This window comes from Falco rusticolus, chromosome Z, assembly GCF_015220075.1.
Source record: "Falco rusticolus isolate bFalRus1 chromosome Z, bFalRus1.pri, whole genome shotgun sequence".
NCBI lineage: Eukaryota > Metazoa > Chordata > Aves > Falconiformes > Falconidae > Falco > Falco rusticolus.
The window spans coordinates 23165119-23184002 of NC_051210.1; the positions used below are offsets into that span (position 1 = coordinate 23165119).

The 18884-nt window shown below is 44.2% G+C and overlaps 1 protein-coding gene across 2 annotated transcripts in view; it reads right to left on the bottom strand.

Annotated features, from left to right (window-relative positions):
- Positions 1-16630, bottom strand: part of YTHDC2 (YTH domain containing 2) — a 39455-nt gene extending 22825 nt beyond the window's left edge. For both annotated transcript variants that reach the window (XM_037373328.1, XM_037373327.1), the window contains exons 1-6: positions 16258-16630; positions 15282-15372; positions 6882-7078; positions 4761-4960; positions 3972-4138; positions 860-962 (exon numbers count right to left, since the gene is read on the bottom strand). In XM_037373328.1, the coding sequence (XP_037229225.1) occupies positions 860-962; positions 3972-4138; positions 4761-4960; positions 6882-7078; positions 15282-15372; positions 16258-16456 (957 nt within the window). In that variant the 5' untranslated portion in view covers positions 16457-16630. The remainder of the gene's footprint in view (positions 1-859; positions 963-3971; positions 4139-4760; positions 4961-6881; positions 7079-15281; positions 15373-16257) is intronic.
- Positions 16631-18884: the final 2254 nt, after the last annotated feature.

The window sequence follows — 18884 nt, forward strand, 5'->3', positions numbered from 1 at the left end:
AAATCTTATTTTAATAAATTCTCACTTCACAACTGACCAACACTTAAAGATATGTACAATACCATGTAATCAGAAAAAAAGTTAGATTGCTTAGATCCATTAAGTTGTGCACAAAGCTTATAATCAATTAAGGCATATGATTAATTAATCACCTTTGTTAGTGTGTTCTTCTGTTTTGTTTTATATTACGAACTTATAAAGCAGGGATCCAAATACATTTTTAGGCTGAAGTCAAGAATGTGCAAATCATTCTCACACTTTTTTCCATTTTTACAAACACGTAGGCACCTAAAATAATAATTAATCTCTCTGTCTTCAGCAGTGGAGAAATTTATCTTGTGGTAAACATTCCAGTTCTACTGACTTATCAAACTCTACCATAAGAATATTCACATAATCATAAATGAACACACTTAAATAATTTGCTGAAAATTAGACTACTCATTATCTTGAAAATATTTTGGCAAACAGACTGCAAAGCTGGTATTGCTAAAAGAAGTAATGATACCAGGAATTCTGACACTCACATTAAGTCCTATCTACATAAGCCTCCCTAAGGCTTTCTGACAGAGGAGGTCTGGGAAAATTTACAGCTCTGTCCTCCATAAATGCATCATGATTCCAAAATTAATTATTGGCATGAGCCTAAAATAAGATACTTTTACAAGAAAAAAAACAAAACCAAAAACATACAAACTACAATAAATACTCAGTAAGTCTTTAATGTTAATTCAAATGCTAGCCAAACAGAAGGACCTTAAATGCTCAGAAAATTAATAAACAAAATTAAGATCTCATCTTCCAATTAACAAGTAATGTACGCTATTCCATCTCACATGAAATACAACAGGATTCTTACCACAATAACATGTGTCACAGTTGATAGAGTGCTGTCTCCTGCCATTAGCGTGCGAAGTAGTATGCCATTCGTGCAAAATGTTAACAGCGTCTTTGGAGAAACCCTATTAAACAGTTCACCAAGGTAATTCAGTTTTTTGCACCATTTAAATGCTGCTAACTTTCCACTGTTAACTGAAAATTTAAGGACTAAACAGCTACTCACCAGAAGTGGAATTACAGTTCTCTCACCAAAGAATTCATGCATACTACTTGTTTTTAAACTATGCCAAATCCCAGAGAGTTTCTAAGCAATCTTAGTGCTTATGGTCCAAAATTTCAGACAATGGATTAATTAACAAAGTGAGATTCAAATTTCTATAAATAAATAAGCAAGTGAAACAGAACCTTGAGAACCTCTCCACATTGTTTAATTTACTGGAAAATTCAGTGTGTGTGCCTTTGGAAAAACAAATCTTCAGTACATGCTTCAATACAGTCTTAGCATTTGCCTGTATGTGGTAGGTTGATGGTGGCTGGACGTCAGGTGCCCACTGAGTCGCTTTATCATCCCCCTCCTCAGTTGGACAGGGGAGAGAAAATATAACAAAAGGCTTGTGGGTGACGATAAGGACAGGGAAAGTTCACTCACCCATTACTGTCATGGACAGAACAGACTTGGGGAACTTAGTTTAATTTACTACCAATCAAATCAGAGTAGGATAATGAGAAATAAAACCAAGTCTCAAAACACCTCCATCCCTCTCTTCCATCTGGGCTTAATTTTACTCTTGAATTGTCTATCTCCTCCCCTGCAGCAGTACAGGGGGACAGGGAACGAAGATTGCAGACAGTCCATCACATGTTGTTTCTGCCGCTCCTTCCTCCTCAGGAGCGGGACTTCTCATGCTCTTCCCCGGCTCCAGCATGGGGTCCCCACCAAGGGAGACAGGCTTCCATGAACATAGGTCCTTCCCACAGCCTGCAGTTCTTCACTCACTATTCCAGCGTGGGTCCCTTCCATGGCCCTTCAGGAACAGGCAGCTCCAGTGTGGGTCCCCCACAGGGTCACGGGTCCTGCCAAGCAAACCTGCTCCAGCCTGGGCTCCTCTCTCCACAGGGCCACAACTCCTGCCAGGAGTCCTGTTCCAGCACGGGCTTCCCATGGGCTCACAGCCTCCTTTGGGCATCCACCTGCTCTGGTGTGGGATCCTCCACAGGCTGCAGGTGGTATCTGCTCCACCATGGGCCTCCACAGGCTGCAGGTGGGTACCTGCCCCACGGTGTGCCTCCATGGGCTGAGGGGCACAGCCTGCCCCACCGTGGGCTTCACCACGGGCTGGGGGGAATCTCTGCTGCAGCCCCTGGAGCCCCCCTGCCCCTCCTGCGGCGCTGGCCTGGGGGGCTGCAGGGCTGTTCCGCCCACAGAGCCTCACTCCTCTCTCTGGCTACAGTCATTGTTGCGCAGGGGTTTTTTGCCCCTTCTTAATATGCTATCCCAGAGGTGCTACCACCATCACGGATGGGCTCAACCTTGGCCAGCGGTGGGTCCATCTTGGAGCTGGCTGGCATTGGCTCCATCAGACACAGCAGAAGATTTTAGAAGCTTCTCACAGAAGCCACCCCTGTAGCCCCCCTGCTACCAAAACCTCACCATACAAACCCAACACAGTATACAGCCAAAGTAATTGTCTCACCTTTTTCAAATGCTTTAAGTTTTCAGTAACCACAAAGTCTTTAAAAGTTACTATTATAGTAGTTGTGGCATAATTAGCTACACAAGGAAAAACAGCAATTGCCACTACTATCTCCAGCACTGCCACCTTAAGCGTGGTAAAGTTCCTTTGTACTATATTCTGCAGTTCTTTTCTGGAAGACATGAGCTCACTAGTTATCATACATACGCATATTTCCTTCCAAGTTTGGAATTCATTCCTCCATCCAAAAATCCTCCTACATATTAAATTCAAGGAACACATACAAGATGGAAATGCTTTATTTTACTCATCTCTCTTCTTCAGCAGCCTTTTAGAAATCATCATTGCTGTCTAATAGTTAATAAAACAAAAAATTAAGACTCCTGTGTTACTTTAAACACCTTCACCCCACAACCTTTTTTGCCGAGTTGGAAATACTGCCATCTCTGCCTTTTGGTCTTTCTCTTGAGTGAATCTACTGATTCTTCTTAAGCAGGATTTTCTGCACTGCTTCCAGTAATCCCTCCATTTTGATCTGCCCTATATTTTGCTCTTCTTCAGCCAGCTTAATACTTCCACACATTAATCACCCACCTTATTTGTAATTCATCTTTACTAGCTCTTTTAGTATCTTAATAGTCTTGTGAGCTTCTGTACACATATTCAAATTCTTTCATTTGGCTTTGTTGTTCAAGTGCATTCATTCTCATTAGCTATGTGGTATGTTCATCCACATAAGCAACATAATCAGGTATACCCTTTGCCATCTTCACCCATATCCCGTCTGTTGACCATTCCTGGAAATACCACTGTCTACAAAGTTCAAAGAATCTAGAAATTGCACACAATCTTCAGACTTTAATTCACTCCTGTTCTGGTTTAGGAACAAAGACCTCAGGTGACCCCAAAATCTCTACTTCTGTACCACTTCAACTATTAAACATAAAAGTTGAAACAGAGTATAATATTCAACATACTTTACTTTCAAGTTTTGCTTTTTTAACTTCTCTGTCCCTTATCAACAATCATGATATAGCATTTGTTACAGCATGCTGGTCTTCCTACCTATCCTCAAAACTTGCAGAACTTCTAGATTTACACGTTAAAACAGGGAGGGGAAAAAAAGAAAGTGTAGACTTGATCTGAAAATAAGACAACGAATTCCACACCACACACACACCCCCTCAAGAAGAAATCAAGAGACAGTACCTGCAATTCACGTATGTAAGACAACTTACTACATGAAACTGCAAAATACAGGAGGGAAACTGTCCTTTTCACTCTTAAATATTCCATTACCTGAAACAACATATCCTACCTATACATCACATACTGAGCTTTTACTGTGCTGTATCCCAAACACACTGTAGTTTAAAAGTACACAAGACTGAAGATACCAACACAAGACCAATTGACTTTAAGAAATATCGTTAGTACCTGCTTTCTAATCGGATCTGATAACCAACTGTCTGGCCAATCTTTTCTCTTCTTTCTGCTGCCACTCTTTCAGCCACAGCAATAGCTGCCAAACGTCTTGGCTGAGTGCAAAATATACGGCAGGGAGTTCCATTTTTGTAACAATCATCCAGAATGAACTGAGGGATCTGTAAAGAAGTAGTTAAAATTTAATTTTTATTTTGATAAAGTCATAGATTTTTTATCACGGTGAAACAATTTAAGTGTGTCTTAATATTACACAGGTTGCAAAACAATTCATAATAGGATTATCATTGCAAACATACTTGAACAGGCAGAAATGCAGCAAAAATAAATTTCTGATTTAAAATTTAATCTGTTTTTTTTAAAAAAGGAAAAGAAAGTTGAAGCTTCTCTCCCCTGCTTGAGCAAAATCTATAAAAAAAATACCTGTAGGTAATCTATCATTTTAACTCAGTAATAGTCTACTTTAGATTCTAAGAACAGAACTAGCTTTAGAAGGCAAAGGACTATACAAAATCGTAACTACTTTCCCTTCAATATTTTATATTATTTTAAAGAAAAACTGCTATCAGAAAGTTGTGCAGAACTTTATGCTTTTAGTAAGTATCTGCTGGCTTAGTATTTCAAAAGCAAGAAAGTCAATTAGAACACAAGACTTTTGACTATACAGGAAAACAAAAGCCTTAAAACTAGCATAAAGAAATGTGTTATTATGGAAATATTACAAAATCGACATCAGTTTTGTATAAATACTATTATCTTTTTTATTTCATTAAAGAAACATACTTGAGTAGTTTTTCCTGATCCAGTCTCTCCTACAACCAAAACAACTTTATTTTCCTTTATTATTTTGACAATTTCTTCCTGTTTTTCAAAAACTGGTAGTGATTGCCTTAAGGAATCAAACTCTGATTCCCCTCTTTTCACTGGAACCTGAGGGATACCGTTGTTAAGTCGCCCGCTTGTCTTGCTCACTTCTCTATTTTCTGTGAAGAGAAGTTAACAATTTACTTGGACAGATACAAAAGGTGGTCACTAAAACATTGCTAAAAATTGTACATAAAAGTGAACATTCCTGACTTTATATGCATCCTTATAGATCAAGTGACAAACCCATCACACATTTAAAAGAGATATTCATGGTAACCTACCCCATCCTGTTACAGTGCTTGAAATAAGTATTTGTTCAAAGGCGTTATTACATTCTTAGGTATTTTGAACAAAAACAGACTACCCTAAGTGCATTGCTCAAGTCAAAAAAAGGTCATGAAGAGCAAGATGAGAAACAGAAACTAAAACAAGTAAAGCAGCCTCGTGTATTTTCTTGACCTTAGTATCATGTTTAAACTTTCACACCTCCACGGTTTGCCTCACTATACAGTTAAACCCTCAAGTTACTCCAAACTGACAAGCCTATCTTCTGAGAAAAAGTTAACTACTGTGATACAAATGGCTTCTTTCACATCCTCCCTGGTCTTTTACCACCACCTTTCAGCAGTCTTACATAACCTAATGCTCCAGTTCATAAGATTTGTCTTAAATCATACAAATTGAACCATGCTCTATCTAGACCCCTGGACCCATGGCAGCAGTGTGTGATGTATTAGAAAGTAATGCACAAGCAGCCAAAGAACCTGCATGTCTTCAGAGGAAACTACTTCAAATTCAGTATTGTAACTGCTGTTCTAGAATTCCTTAATAATTATCTTCCAGAAGAATGAAAAGCTTGTTGTAAACTTAATTATACATGTTTAATGTGATTATCAGATTAATATATTACATTACAAGCACTGTCTTACAAAGACAGACACAGGCTAACAGATTAATAAAGCCAAAAACAATTCTGGGGAAGTAAAGACAAATTTTACACTATTCATTAGTTTACGCCAGGGGTCCTCAAACTAGAGCCCGCAGGCTGGATATGGTCCCCCAGGGTCCTAAATCCGGCCCCTGGTATTTACAGAACCCCCCGCCCCCCCCGCCGGGGGTTGGGGGGGGAAACCAAGCAGCCGCAGATGGCTGCCTGCCACTGCATCCACGCCGGCCCCTGGTTAAAAAGTGTGAGGACCCCTGGTTTATGCTTTAGATTTCTAAGGAATTGCTTTTCAGTATTTATATTACAGTTTCCCCCTGTTCATTAAACAATCCTATTAAACAACTGAAAAAGAAAACTAGCAAAGGAAGCACTTGAAGAATGAACTCATAAATCAGAAATATCCAATGAAACACAGCATACTGGTATGTTTTCTATGCACTATACCCAGCTTTGTGCACAGAAACATAGCTCTTACACTCATAACTGTTAAAGCAATAACCTTATTAAAAGCATTGCTTTAAAAAATTCACAATATATCAGAAGTTTGTCTTCCAGTGAACTCTTTCATATTCCAGAAATCAAGAAGTCTAGATAGCAGTCTCTTATGAACCAAATCTATTTTAGAAGATGATGAAACAAAAAAAACCCTTCTCATTTTATCAAGAATTCTATAAGGAGAACAGCCAGTCTCTCATTTTCTCATAAGGGTGTTCTTATATGGCAGTCATGGTAACACTTCTCTCTTCAACCTCACCTCATGGAACTTGTAGGAACTCACACTTCGGAAACGTACTTCTAAATATATTTGTTTGGACTTGGCTCAAAGATTCAAAAGTAATTTGGCACAAGGGAGACACTGGAACATGGGTAACCTGACTGCCTAAGTTCCTCAGGACATCAGTTTTAAAAGAACCTATATGCACAATTTAAAGTCAAGAAAATTAATGGGTTTGAGGGGGAGGTGTCAGTTTGGGACAGGAGAGGAGACAGAAAAGAAAGGGGGGGGGGTTGTGATTGGGTTGTGGGTAGTTTTGTTTTTTTTTAAACAGTGTTGATTCACAAGTCCGTATCAGAAGACACACTGAACATACCAGATTCAACAGCAAATGCATTTCCTCGCTCTGTTTTTGGCAGAAGTTCTGTTCGTTCTTTATTTGTGACTGGAAATCTCTGAATTAAACTCCAAATGCTATGTTTTGTTTTGGGAGCCAAGAAACAAGTCATTACTGCATGTGTTCGTTCTGATCCATCCTTCTTCCTTACAGTCAGATATCGATTTGCTCCTTTTCTGGGAGGGGAGAACAAAAAAACTATTTTAGGAATAAGTAATCTACTTATCTTTAAATAATGATCTTTGGCCATAATTCTTTCAAGATGGCTGTTAAGATTATTTTCAAATATAGTAACTAGAAACTTCCAAATAATGTCCTGTGTGGCATAACGCACACCAAAATGACAGAATCATTCACAATATCCACCATCAAAACCACCCTCAATTCACACAAGGTAGTGCAGCACAGACATTTGCACTGGCAGATGACTATGCCCAGCATAACCTCACAATTAGGGCTCTGTAATATAACACTGTTCTGTTACCTTTCTGTTAAACGTCTATCACTGCATTTGCTTCCCAAAAGACAGACAGCTCCATCAATCCTCTATTAATACTGACAGGTATTACACAAAACTCATTTCTAGACCAATTTAAGAGATTTAGAGGTTAAAAATCAACAAATAGACAGACAAACAAGCAGCCTTCTAGTGATATTCTAAGCCTTAACAAAATCCAGTAAAACAAATTAGATTCCCACAAAGTCCATTACCAAATATTTACAATGTAGAATGAGAGCGAAAAAACACTTTATCATAAGAATGCAATTGTTCTCAGACTGCTCTGACACTGAAATGCAACGAACTGTTGTAGGTATGTTTGAACTATCTGGTGCCTGGGCTACAATGATCTACCAACACTCTGAAAATGGCTTCTAGGAGAAGAACAGAAAGTCACACCAAGAGTCTGGTGCTCCATATCCCTAGCTGGGATGGTTTAGTGATGTGTGTGTATGGGGTGCAGGTACCCAGGTCCTGGCAGGGGTGGCCTCTGTGAGGAGGCTCCAACAGACCCACCACAGGGCACAGCTGAGCCCCTCAGGCACAATGGTGGTAACTCTGCGGTAACATTTAAGAAAGGGAAAAAATGCTGCACAGCAACTGTGAGAGAAAGCAGTGAGCAAAATTTGGGAGAAACTGCCCTGCAGACACTATGGTCAATGACGACAGAGACAGGGAGGTGCTCCAGGTGCTGGAGAAGAGATTCCTCTGAAGCCCATGGAAGAGGCCTCAGTAGAGCAGGCTTATCCTGAAGGAACTTCAGCCTGTGGGAGAGACACCATGCTATTTTCTCCCCACATCCTGTTGAGGAGGGGGATTGACAGACCAAGCTGGCTGGGCATCTGGCAGTTGGCCAACTGCTTTCTGAGTTCTCAGTTCAGGTTCAGCTCCTGGTCAATGCAAGACATTTCAGAGTAGCAAAAATACTGAAGCTGGAACAGTACTTGAATGTCCGTGTCCAGGGAAAGATTAGCAGAATTAGAAAAACAAAATGCAATGCTTCCCATGACTATGCTCCCAGTCTTCAGTATGTATCTCAGCATCTTAGAAGCACAGAATCACAGAATCACTGAGGTTGGCAGGGATCTCTGGAGGTCATCCGCTCCAACCCCCTCCTCAAGCAGGACCACCTAAAGCCAGGTACCCAGGACCATGTCTAGATGGCTTCTGAGTATCTCTAAGGGTGGAGACTCTACCATCTCCCTGTGCCAGTTCTCAGTCACCCTCACAGTGAAAAAGTGTTTCCTGATGTTGAGAAAGAACAGATTCATTTTGTGCCACTGCCTTTTGTCCTGTCACTGGGCACCACTCACAAGAGCCTGGCTACATCAACTTGCACCCTCCTTTCATATATATATATATATATATATGTACATTGATTAGATCCCCTTGAGTCTTCTCCAGGCTGAACAGTCCCAGCTCTCTCAGCCTTTCCTCCTAGTACAGATGCTCCAGTCCCTTCATGATCCTGTTGGGTCTCCACTGAACTCTCTCTAGTATGTCCGCATCTCTCTCCTAATGGTGATCCCAGCACTGTACACAGTACTCCAGGTGTATCCTCACCAGTGCTGAGTAAGGGAAGGATCAGCTCCCTCAACCTGCTGGCAACCCTCCTCCTCACTGGAGGAATAGGGGGTAGCTGGAGAGAGCCCTGAGGCTCTGCCAGCACTGCTCAGCAGTAGTCAAAAACACTGGTGTGCCATCAAAACTGTTCTGACTACAAATACAAAACATCACACTACAAAGGCTGCTATGGGGAACACTCCATCCCAGCCAGATGCAACATAGTACACTGCTAACAGTCTACAGAAAAATATACTAGCTATGAAGAGTTTATAGTCAGTTTTCTGTAAGTATTTAACATATGCTTGCTTAACTCAAGGGAAAAAAATAAGGAAACAAAATATTGTCCTATGGTTCCCACGCAACAGCTTCCCTTCTTTATCCCCTCTGTGCAACAAGTACAGATACAGTAATGAATATTAACAACCAAATTGTACTCTATGTAGAAATTCAGCGATGAAAGCCAATCATGATCAAGCTTTTCGAGTCTGACCAACTCAAAAGTTATTGCAAGCATAAATACTGAGGAAATCTGGGGAGACTAAGCATGAGTAGAACACTTAAGTTTTTTTCAAAAGGAAAACTACGTTTCCTAAGTGTGCAATGTATTACTATAGTCCAAAAGAAAAAAATACAGTATCTGCCTTGCCAGGTAAGTATTTGCTTTTCCTCAGCTGTTGAAATTTCAGTTCAACTACTGTTCAACCTTCAAGTCACCCTGAATACTACACATTAAAAAAAAAACCACAAACAACAAACCCACAAAACAAAAACAGGGAGCGGTTGTCCCACTCTACACTGCACTAGTGGGGCCCCACCTCAAGTACTGTGTCAGTTCTGGGTGCCTCAGTATAAGAAGGACATCAGCTATGGGACTGTGTCCAGAGAAGGGCGACCAAGGTGGTGAAAGGCCTCAAGGGCCAGACTTACAAGGAGCAACAAAGGCCACTTGGATGTTCAGCTTGGAGAAGGGAAAGCTGAGGGGCAACCTCATTGCAGCCTACCATCCTCCTCACGGGGACAGCAGAGGGGAGGCGCTGATCTCCTCTCTCTGGTGACCAGCAACGGGACATGGGGAAGTGGAAGGAAGCTGTCAGGGGAAGTTCAGACTGGACATTAGGAAAAGGTTCTTCACTGAGAGGGAAGTGGTCACAGCACCAAGCCAGTCAGAGTTCAAGGAGTGTCTGGAAGATGCTTTAAATCATAGGGTTTAGTTGTAGGCAATCCTGCCTGCAATCCTGCAAGGAGCAGGGAGTTAGACTTGATGATCCTGATGGGTCCCTTCCAACTCGAGATATTCTATGAAAACAACCAAGAAAAATACCACAGAATTTACTAGGAAGCCACTCAGAGACACTTAACAAAATTCTACAAAGAATCAACAAGGATTCAAGGAGGGTTTACCAGTTACTGTTAAGCATGGGTACCATTCAACCCAAGCATGTTCCTGCATGGGTTTCTAACACTTCCCGTTCCCCAAATAGCATGCAAAAATACTCAAGGTCAGCCAAATTTATTGCCCCAGGCATCTACGGCAAAAATCAGCTATACCACTCTGGAGACTGCCATCACATTGTAAGCAGAACTGCACTTAAATAGCACTACACTCGAATAAGATCTGATATCGAGTGTTCTGGTTTCCTGGTGGAAACACAACCTACCATCCGCCATGGATTGATCCAGGCTGCACTGAAGAAGGGTGAGGCTCCAGAACACCTGCTGTACATTGATGACATCATCATATGGGGCAATGCAGCAACAGAAGTTTTGAGAAAAGGGAGAAAATAATCCAAGTCCTTCTGAAAGCTGGTTTTGCCATAAAACAAGGTCAAGGCACCCACACAGGAGATCCAGTTTTTGGGAATAAAATGACACGATGGATAGTGTCAGATCCCAGTAGATGCGATAAACAAATAGAAGCTGTGTCTCCACCAACCAAGAAAGAAACACAAACTTTCTTAGGTTTATGGACTTTTGGAGAACGCACAGTCTGATTGTAAGCCCTCCTTATCATGTGACACTGAAGAAGAATGATTTGAAATGGGGCCCTGAGCAACAACAAGCCTTTGAACTAATTAAATGGGAGATAGTTCAAGCAGTAGCTCTTGGGCCAGTTTGGATTGGGAAAGATGTAAAGGATGTGCTCTACACCGCAGCCGGGGAGAACGGCCCTACTGGAGCCTCTGGCACAAAGCACCAGGGCAGACTCGAGGTCAACCCCGGGGCTTTCGGAGTCGGGGATACAGGGATCCGAGGCCCGCTCTGCTCCAACTGAAAAACAGTTCCTGGAAGCTTATGAAGGGGTTCTGAGCTGCTTTGGAAGTGACTGGTACTGAAGCACAGCTCCTCCTGGCTCCCGGCTTGCTGGTGCTGGCTGGATGTTTCAGGGGAGGGTTTCCTCTACACATCACACAACTGATGCTACATGGAGTAAGTGGATCATGCCAATTACACAACGAGCTCAAACAGGAAATCCCAGTCATCCAGGAATCTGGGAAGTGATTATGCCTGCCAGAAGGTAAAGATTTCAGGATGTCACCCCAAGAAGAGGCGACACGTGCTGAAGAAGCCCCACGGTATAATAAACTGCCGGAACATGAGAAGCAATATGCCTTGTCTGCTGATGGGACCCGCCATATTGTAGGAAATCATCAGAGGTGGAAGGTGGCCGTATGGAGACCCTATGACAAGTCACAGAACCTGCGGAAGGAGAAGGGGTGTCAAATCAGTTTGCAGAGGTGAAAGCTATCCAGCTGGCTTTAGACATCGCTGAATGAGAAAGGTGGCCAACGCTTTACCTCTGTACTGACTCATGGATGGTGGCAAATGCCCTGTGGGGGTGGTGGCGGCAATGGAAGCAGAGCAGTTGGCAGCGCAGAGGTAAACCCATCTGGGCTGCCACATTGTGGCAAGATACCGCTGCCTGGGTGGAGAACTTGGTTGTAAAAGTAAATCATGCAGCTGCTCACATACCAAAGAGTTGGGCCACTGAAGAACATCTAAACGACCAGCAGGTAGATCAGGCATCCACGACTCAAGTGGCTCAGGTAGATTTGGACTGGCAACATAAAGGTGAATTATTTCTAGCTCGGTGGGCCCATGACACTTCAGGCCATCAAGGAAGAGATGCAACAGATGGGCATGGGATTGAGGGGTGGACTTGACCATGGACATTATTGCACACGTTATCCATGGATGTGAAACATGCGCTGCAATTAAGCAAGCGAAGCAGTTAAAGCGTCTTTGGTTTGGAGGATGATGTGTAAAATGTAACTATGGGGAGCCCCAGCAGGTTGGCTATATCACGCTCCCTCAGACCTGCCAAGGGAAGCACCATGTCCTTACAATTGTGGAAGCAACCTCCGAATGGCTGGCAACTGTTCCTCAAGCCACAGTCCAAAAAACTATCCTAGGCCTTGAAAGAGAAGTCTTGTGGCAACATGGCACCCCAGCAAGAATTGATACAGACAACAGAACTCATATCTAAAACAATCCCATAGACACTTGGGCCCAAAAGCGTGGCACTGAGTGGGTGTATCCCATTCCCTATCAAACAGCAGCCTCTGGGAAAACTGAACAATGTAACGTACTGTTGAAGACTACACTGGAAGCAGACACTGCAAAACACATTTAGAAAAGCCATCTGGTTAGTCAACACCAGATGATCTGCCAGTGGAGCTGGCCCTGCTCAATCAGAGCCTGTACATACTGTAGAAGGGGACAGAGTGCCTGTAGTACACCTTAAAAAATATGCTTGGGAAAACAGTCTGGGTCATTCCTGCCTCTGGCAAAGGCAAACCCATTATGGGATTGCTTTTGCCCAAGGACCTGGGAATACCTGGTGGGTGATGTGGAAGGTTAAGGAAGTTTAATATGTGCCTCAAGGGGACTTGATTTCAGGTGAAAACAGCCAATGAATGAATTGTGTGATGTTAATTGTTACTTAATATTATATATTGTCACTTCTATATGCCGACTAGTACACTGGCTGCCTTGTGGTGCCCATCTTTACCACTTTGGATTTGAAGAGCTGAACCTGACTCCTTTTCAATAGCCACACCAACAAAGAATGACTTTGGTGAAACCAGATCAGTGCAGCCATAATAGAACCAGAACTGGCTTCAAATTGAAACAATCCAACACCTCATACCATCTTCCCTGCCTTGAAAGACTGTTACAACAGATGGAGCCCAGCATCATGGACTAAATTAATTCAATGGACTTTAGAGAGATGGTCCATAGACAAAGGAAATTCAATCTGTGTATTTCTGTTAAAAGACAGGAAAGGTGGTGATATATTGGAAGATGTATCATGACGTAAATAGTATGAAGTAAGGGGTGAATACTGTCCTGGTTTCATCTGTGATAGAGTTAATTTTCTTCTTAGTAGCTGCTGCAGTGCTATGCTTTGGATTTGGTGTGAGAGCAATGCTGACAGCACACTGATGTTTTCAGTTGTTCCTATGTGATATTTATACTAAGTCATGGACTTTTCAGTTTCTCAGGCCTCAACAGCAAGAAGGCTGGAGGGGCACAAGAAACTGGGAGGCAATACAGCCAGGACAGCTGACCTGAAGTAGCCAAAAAGGTATTCCATACCATGGAACATCATGCCCGGTATATAAACTGGGAGAGGTTGGCTGGGGCCTGCCAACTGCTGCCTGGGGACTGTCTGAGCATCGGTCAGCAGGTGGGGAGCAATTGTACTGTGCATCGTTCTTTTCTTTCCTCTCCTCCCACTGTGAGAGGATTTCATTCATCTCCCCTTCTCCCTCCTTTTCGTTATAACTGTTGTTGTTATTATTATTTTGGTTTTGTTTGATTTTATTTCAATTATTAAATTGTTCTTATCTCAACTCTTCAGTTTTACATTGCCTCCAGATTTGCCTCCCCATCCATCTGGGCAGGCAGGGAGTGAGTGAGCAGCTGCCTCTCAGGGGGGTTTAAGCCACAACACAAAGCGACATGTTCAGCTTTGTGTCATCTCTTCAGCCTAATTAAGTACAGATCAGGGAACTAGCATTTTACAATAGTTTTGCAAGAACCATGAAGTCCCACCAAAAATGAAGTACAGCAAATGCTGCTATGGTTTTACAACTGTCTACCCACACAGAGGTTATACATTACACTCCATCTTTCTGGATTTTTCCTGGAATTTCCCCTCTCCTGTTTCTTTGCCACCTGCACCCTGTCCCAGTTTCAGCCTGGATAGAGTCAGTTTTCTTCTTACTAGCTGGTGCAGTGCTGTGCTTTGGATTTGCTGTGAGAACAATGTTGATAAGACACTGATGGGTTTGGTTATTGCTAAGTAATGTTTATACTAAGCTGAGTACTCTTCAGTTTCTCAAGCCTTGCCAGTGAGAGGGTTGGGGGGGAGGGGCCCACAATAAGCTGGGAGGGTACAGAGCCGGGACAGCTGACACAAACTACCCAAAGGGATATTCCATACATATGACACCATGGTGAGTCTATATAAATTGGGGGAAGATGGAAGAGGGGGGGGATGTTCGGTGTTGTGGTGTTTATCTTCCCAAGTAACCGTTACGCGTGATGGAGCCCGGCTTTCCTGGGGATGGCTGGACACCTGCCTGCCCGTGGGAAGTGGTGAATAAATTCCTTGCTCTGCTTTCCTTGCATGCACAGCTTTTGCTTTACCTATAAACTGTCTTCATATCAACTCACGAGTTTTCTTACTTCTACTCTTATGACCTCCTCCACCAGCCCACTGTGGGGGCAGTGGGCAAGTGGCTGTGTGGTGCCTGGTTGCCAGCCCAGGTTAAACCACGACAATTCCCAAGGGAACCAGATTCTCAGCTTTCATGAAAGCTCAGCAGGTCAATGAACACAGACTTTCTCTACCAAAGATAAGAGCAGGGTAACAGAAAACATCGTCATACCTGCACATGAACCCTCTTCTGCACTTCTCAACAGAAGCACTCTTTTGGACATGCTACTCTAGGTTATACCTTATCTGTCAAGGTATAAGCTTCTGTGCAAAACCCTTGGGCACACAACAGTGTATGAAAAACAGAACAGATCTTGATGAAAAGGGTTTTTTTATGCACGCATGAAATCCACAAAACAGTATAAGGGCAAGCTATCTCACACTAAGCATGTCACAAGTTTTTTTAAGGAGACATAAAGCAAAGCGCAAATATACATTTTAATCTTACTTTTTACATTTTTTTCTCTAGTACTATTCCCTGCAACACTGCAGGATATGCTAGAAACACAGATAGTTTTAATGCTAGTCATGAAGTTTCATACATTTGCACCAAAACTAGAAAATAATAAATCAAAATCAGACTCCGTCTTACCCTTTACTTTTAGATATCAGTCCGAGGGACTGACAGAGCCGGTGAACAAATGCTCTTTCAGTACTTGTAAAAGAAGAAGGAAATTCCATTTCTAGAAAGATAATAGAAAAAAACCAAACATAACAATGCAAAACACGCAGTATTCTTGACATATTATCTCAATGTTACAAGTTTTTCAATCCTTAAACTTATACCCTTTCCTGTGAACAATGGGGACTAACGGCAGTGCTGTATTTTCACACCTGTACACAATTCAGGGTTCACAGAATCACAGAATGGTCAGGGTTGGAAGGGACCTCTGGAGATCATCTAGTCTAACCCCCTGCTAAAGAAGGTTCTCCTAAGGCAGGTTGCACAGAATCACATCCAGGTGGGTTCCAAGAATCTCCAGGGAAGGGGATTTCACAACCTCTCTGGGCAGCCTGTTCCAGGGCTCTGTCACCCTCAAAGTAAACAAGTTTTTCTTCACATTCAGAAGGAACTTCTTGTGTTGCAGTTTGTGCCTGTTGCCCCTTGTTCTGTTCCTTGGCACTACTGAAGAGCCCAGCCCCATCCTCCTGACACCCACCCTTAAGGTGTTTGTGTGCACTGGTAAGATCCCCTCTCAGTCTGCTCTGCTCCAGGCCAAACAGCCCCAGCTCCCTCAGCCTCTCCTCATCAGGGAGATGCTCCAGTCCCCTCATCACCTTCGTAGCCCTCCGCTGGGCCCTCTCCAGCAGCTGGCAAGCAAGCATCTCATTCAGGCCGAAAGGAGCTCAGGAATGGCTTCTACCACTGAACCGATTAAGCGCCTCCGGGCCTACACGTCTGTCACCCGCACTCCACGCCTCGCCTCCCCTCCCCTGTCGAGGCCAGGCGCTCACAGCCGCCCCGGCCCCCCGCGGCCCAGCGCCCGCCCCGCCGCCGGCCCGCCCAGGCGCACCTGCCCGGCGGGGCGCCCCTCCGCCACCCCCGCGGCCGGGCTGCCGCTACACACCTTTCTCTTCCCCGTACCGGAACCGGTCCAGGGCAAGGTTCACTGCGATCTCCACCTCCTCGTCGACGCAAATATCCTTTAGCCCCTTCCCGCGGCCGCGGCCCGCCACAGGGCCGGCGAAGGCGGCCGCGGCGGGGGTACCAGAGCCCCCCGAGCGCCCGACGGGCTGCCGCAGGGAGACGCTACTAGGCCGCGACATGGCTCCACGACCTCAGCCGACAGCCCAGGGTGACGCCCGGAGGCAGACCAGGGACTGCAGGTGGAACGGCGACGCGGCGAGCGCCGGTAGCGAGGGAACCCGGGGGGAAACCCAGCGCTGCTGGCTCGACGGGACAGCGGCACTACGGGGCCAGGCCAGCGCAGCGTCGTGACGCCAGTAGGCGGGGCGGGGCGGGGCGAGAGGAGCTGCGCCGGCGCCCTCTCGGCGGAGGCTCCGCCCCCAGGGCGCTGGGGCCGCGGCGGGAACCGGTGGCGGTGGCAGGGGCGGGGCGAGGCAGCGGTGGCGCGTCCCCAGTGGCCGCTCGGCGGCGGGAGGGGGCAGTGCGCCCCCGCCCCGCGCCGCCGCGCCCCGCGCCGCCCCGCGCCGCCCGCGGCCGTTAGCCGTCTGCTGGTAGCCGCCTGCCGCCTGCCGCCGCTCCTCAGCGCCGGCCTGCAGCAGCGGCTGTCAAGGCCCCGGGGGGGGCTGCGGCGTGGGCCCTCCTCGGACTCAGAGGTGCGGGTCCCCGTGGGGCAGGCGCCGAGCTCCCGGCCCGGGGCGCCGCAGGGCTGTTCCCAGTCACGAACGCCCTCGGGGCACGTGCCACAAGTCGGTGGGGTGGGAGGTGTGACGTGTTGTCACAGTCTTCAGTGGACGTGGAAGGGGAAGGGTGAAGCCGGCCTTCCTCGCTCGACTGGGAGGTGGCAAAAGCGCCCTCTGCTCGTGTCTGAAGTATGATGAACGGTGGAGTGGTGTATGCTCAAAATCAATGTCAGCTAGATATGAAATTGCAATATAAAATGGAAGAACATTGTTCTGTGGGATGTTTTTCACTATTGTAAGGTTACTTTTAAAATTTTCTCAAGGTTTTAATCAAGGTACCTTCCTGTACATCTTCAACTGAAGTACTTAATGCTTTTTCCATAACATTCACTGTTGTGTTAAAGCATATCACATTTATGATGAAAAATTAAACTCTTTTAACTGAACAAGATAAGAATTCATCTTATCTTCCTTAGTAACAAATGAGAGATCATAATTCATCTGAGAATGATCAGAAATCTTTAATAATGAACCCAGATGTTACCAATTCCTGTGACAGCATCATCTTGCCTTCCTACAAAAAAGCATGTGATTCCACAAAATCATTCCTCAGACTCTATTATCATCTCAATTTTCAATCTTGTGTACACAATAGCTCCCAGAGATAATAACCGGCCATTATGTTAGATCTCATCTATACAGTTTGGAGCATGATGAAGCCTAAGTGCATCCTGCATAACAAATTCCTTAACACATAGCTTGCTTCTTTCATTGCTGTGTTGACTCTCCGATGCTAGTAAGTGTAGTTGCTCAAATAAAAAGACATGAATCAAAGCACACACTGAGGGTATATACACATGGAGAAAGAGAGAATCGTTTTTATATACTCCTGCTGGAAAATAAAGTCGCAGCCTGAATTCACAGCTAATGTAAGTCTGTTGGTAGCATTACACTAAAGGTTAATCCATCTCCAGGAGTTTAACACAGAAATTCATAAAATTCTAATGAAATGAAAGGAAGCCTGACTCAGTGAGCATTTGAATTTAACACATTGTAAAGATGAGCAGAGTGCTGGCATACAAAGCATGAATTAAACTATCTGCTTGCTATAGATTTTCACTATAAATATACCTAAAAAAAACAGCCAATAAACCATTCTTCCCAAAGAGCTGATACAAAACAGAGGATTCAGCATTTAGGTGACAAAATTTACTGAACACAGAGTAGTTCCACGCTACAGTTACATTGAAGGAAGATATTCCTGATAAGGAGTTGTCACCCATATACTGCATGCTGCAAGGTGTCCCATGCCCTGGTAACTAACGATGGCAATCTGCACTGCGTGTATGACAAAAGAACGAAGACAGAATTGTGCCTTAAGCTCGTGGCTTGGGTCTCTGTGCAAAGTGATAGCCTGTTTTGTTGAATTTACTTCCAAAAACACTAAGGGTGATTCTGGACCGCCTTTGAAGTTGCCCTCCTGCTCCTGCTGGCCTGTGTGCAGGCGACAGCCCCGGGAAGCAACATGAATATTCTCTGGAGCACATGGGATCCAAACACGCCCATACTAGCATGGGACAGGGAATGCCCCATGGTGGTATGACACAGGTCCAGCTTCCCATTAATTATATCTTCTAGCAGGCTCTTCAGAAAAGACTTTTACAGACAGACCCTCAAGCAAAGGAAGCGCTCTTCTGCATTCAGCCAGATCTTCACCCAGTCTAGCATTCTAGCTCCAGTTCAGGTCCATATTAAATGTAGAAGCACAAAAGGAACATAAAACAGATCATTCTGAAAAACTTAACATACAAAACAGTTTTTGTCTTTGTTTCTATCCAAGATCTTAGACATAGTGGTTTATAAATATCCTTTATACATTTTCTTTCAA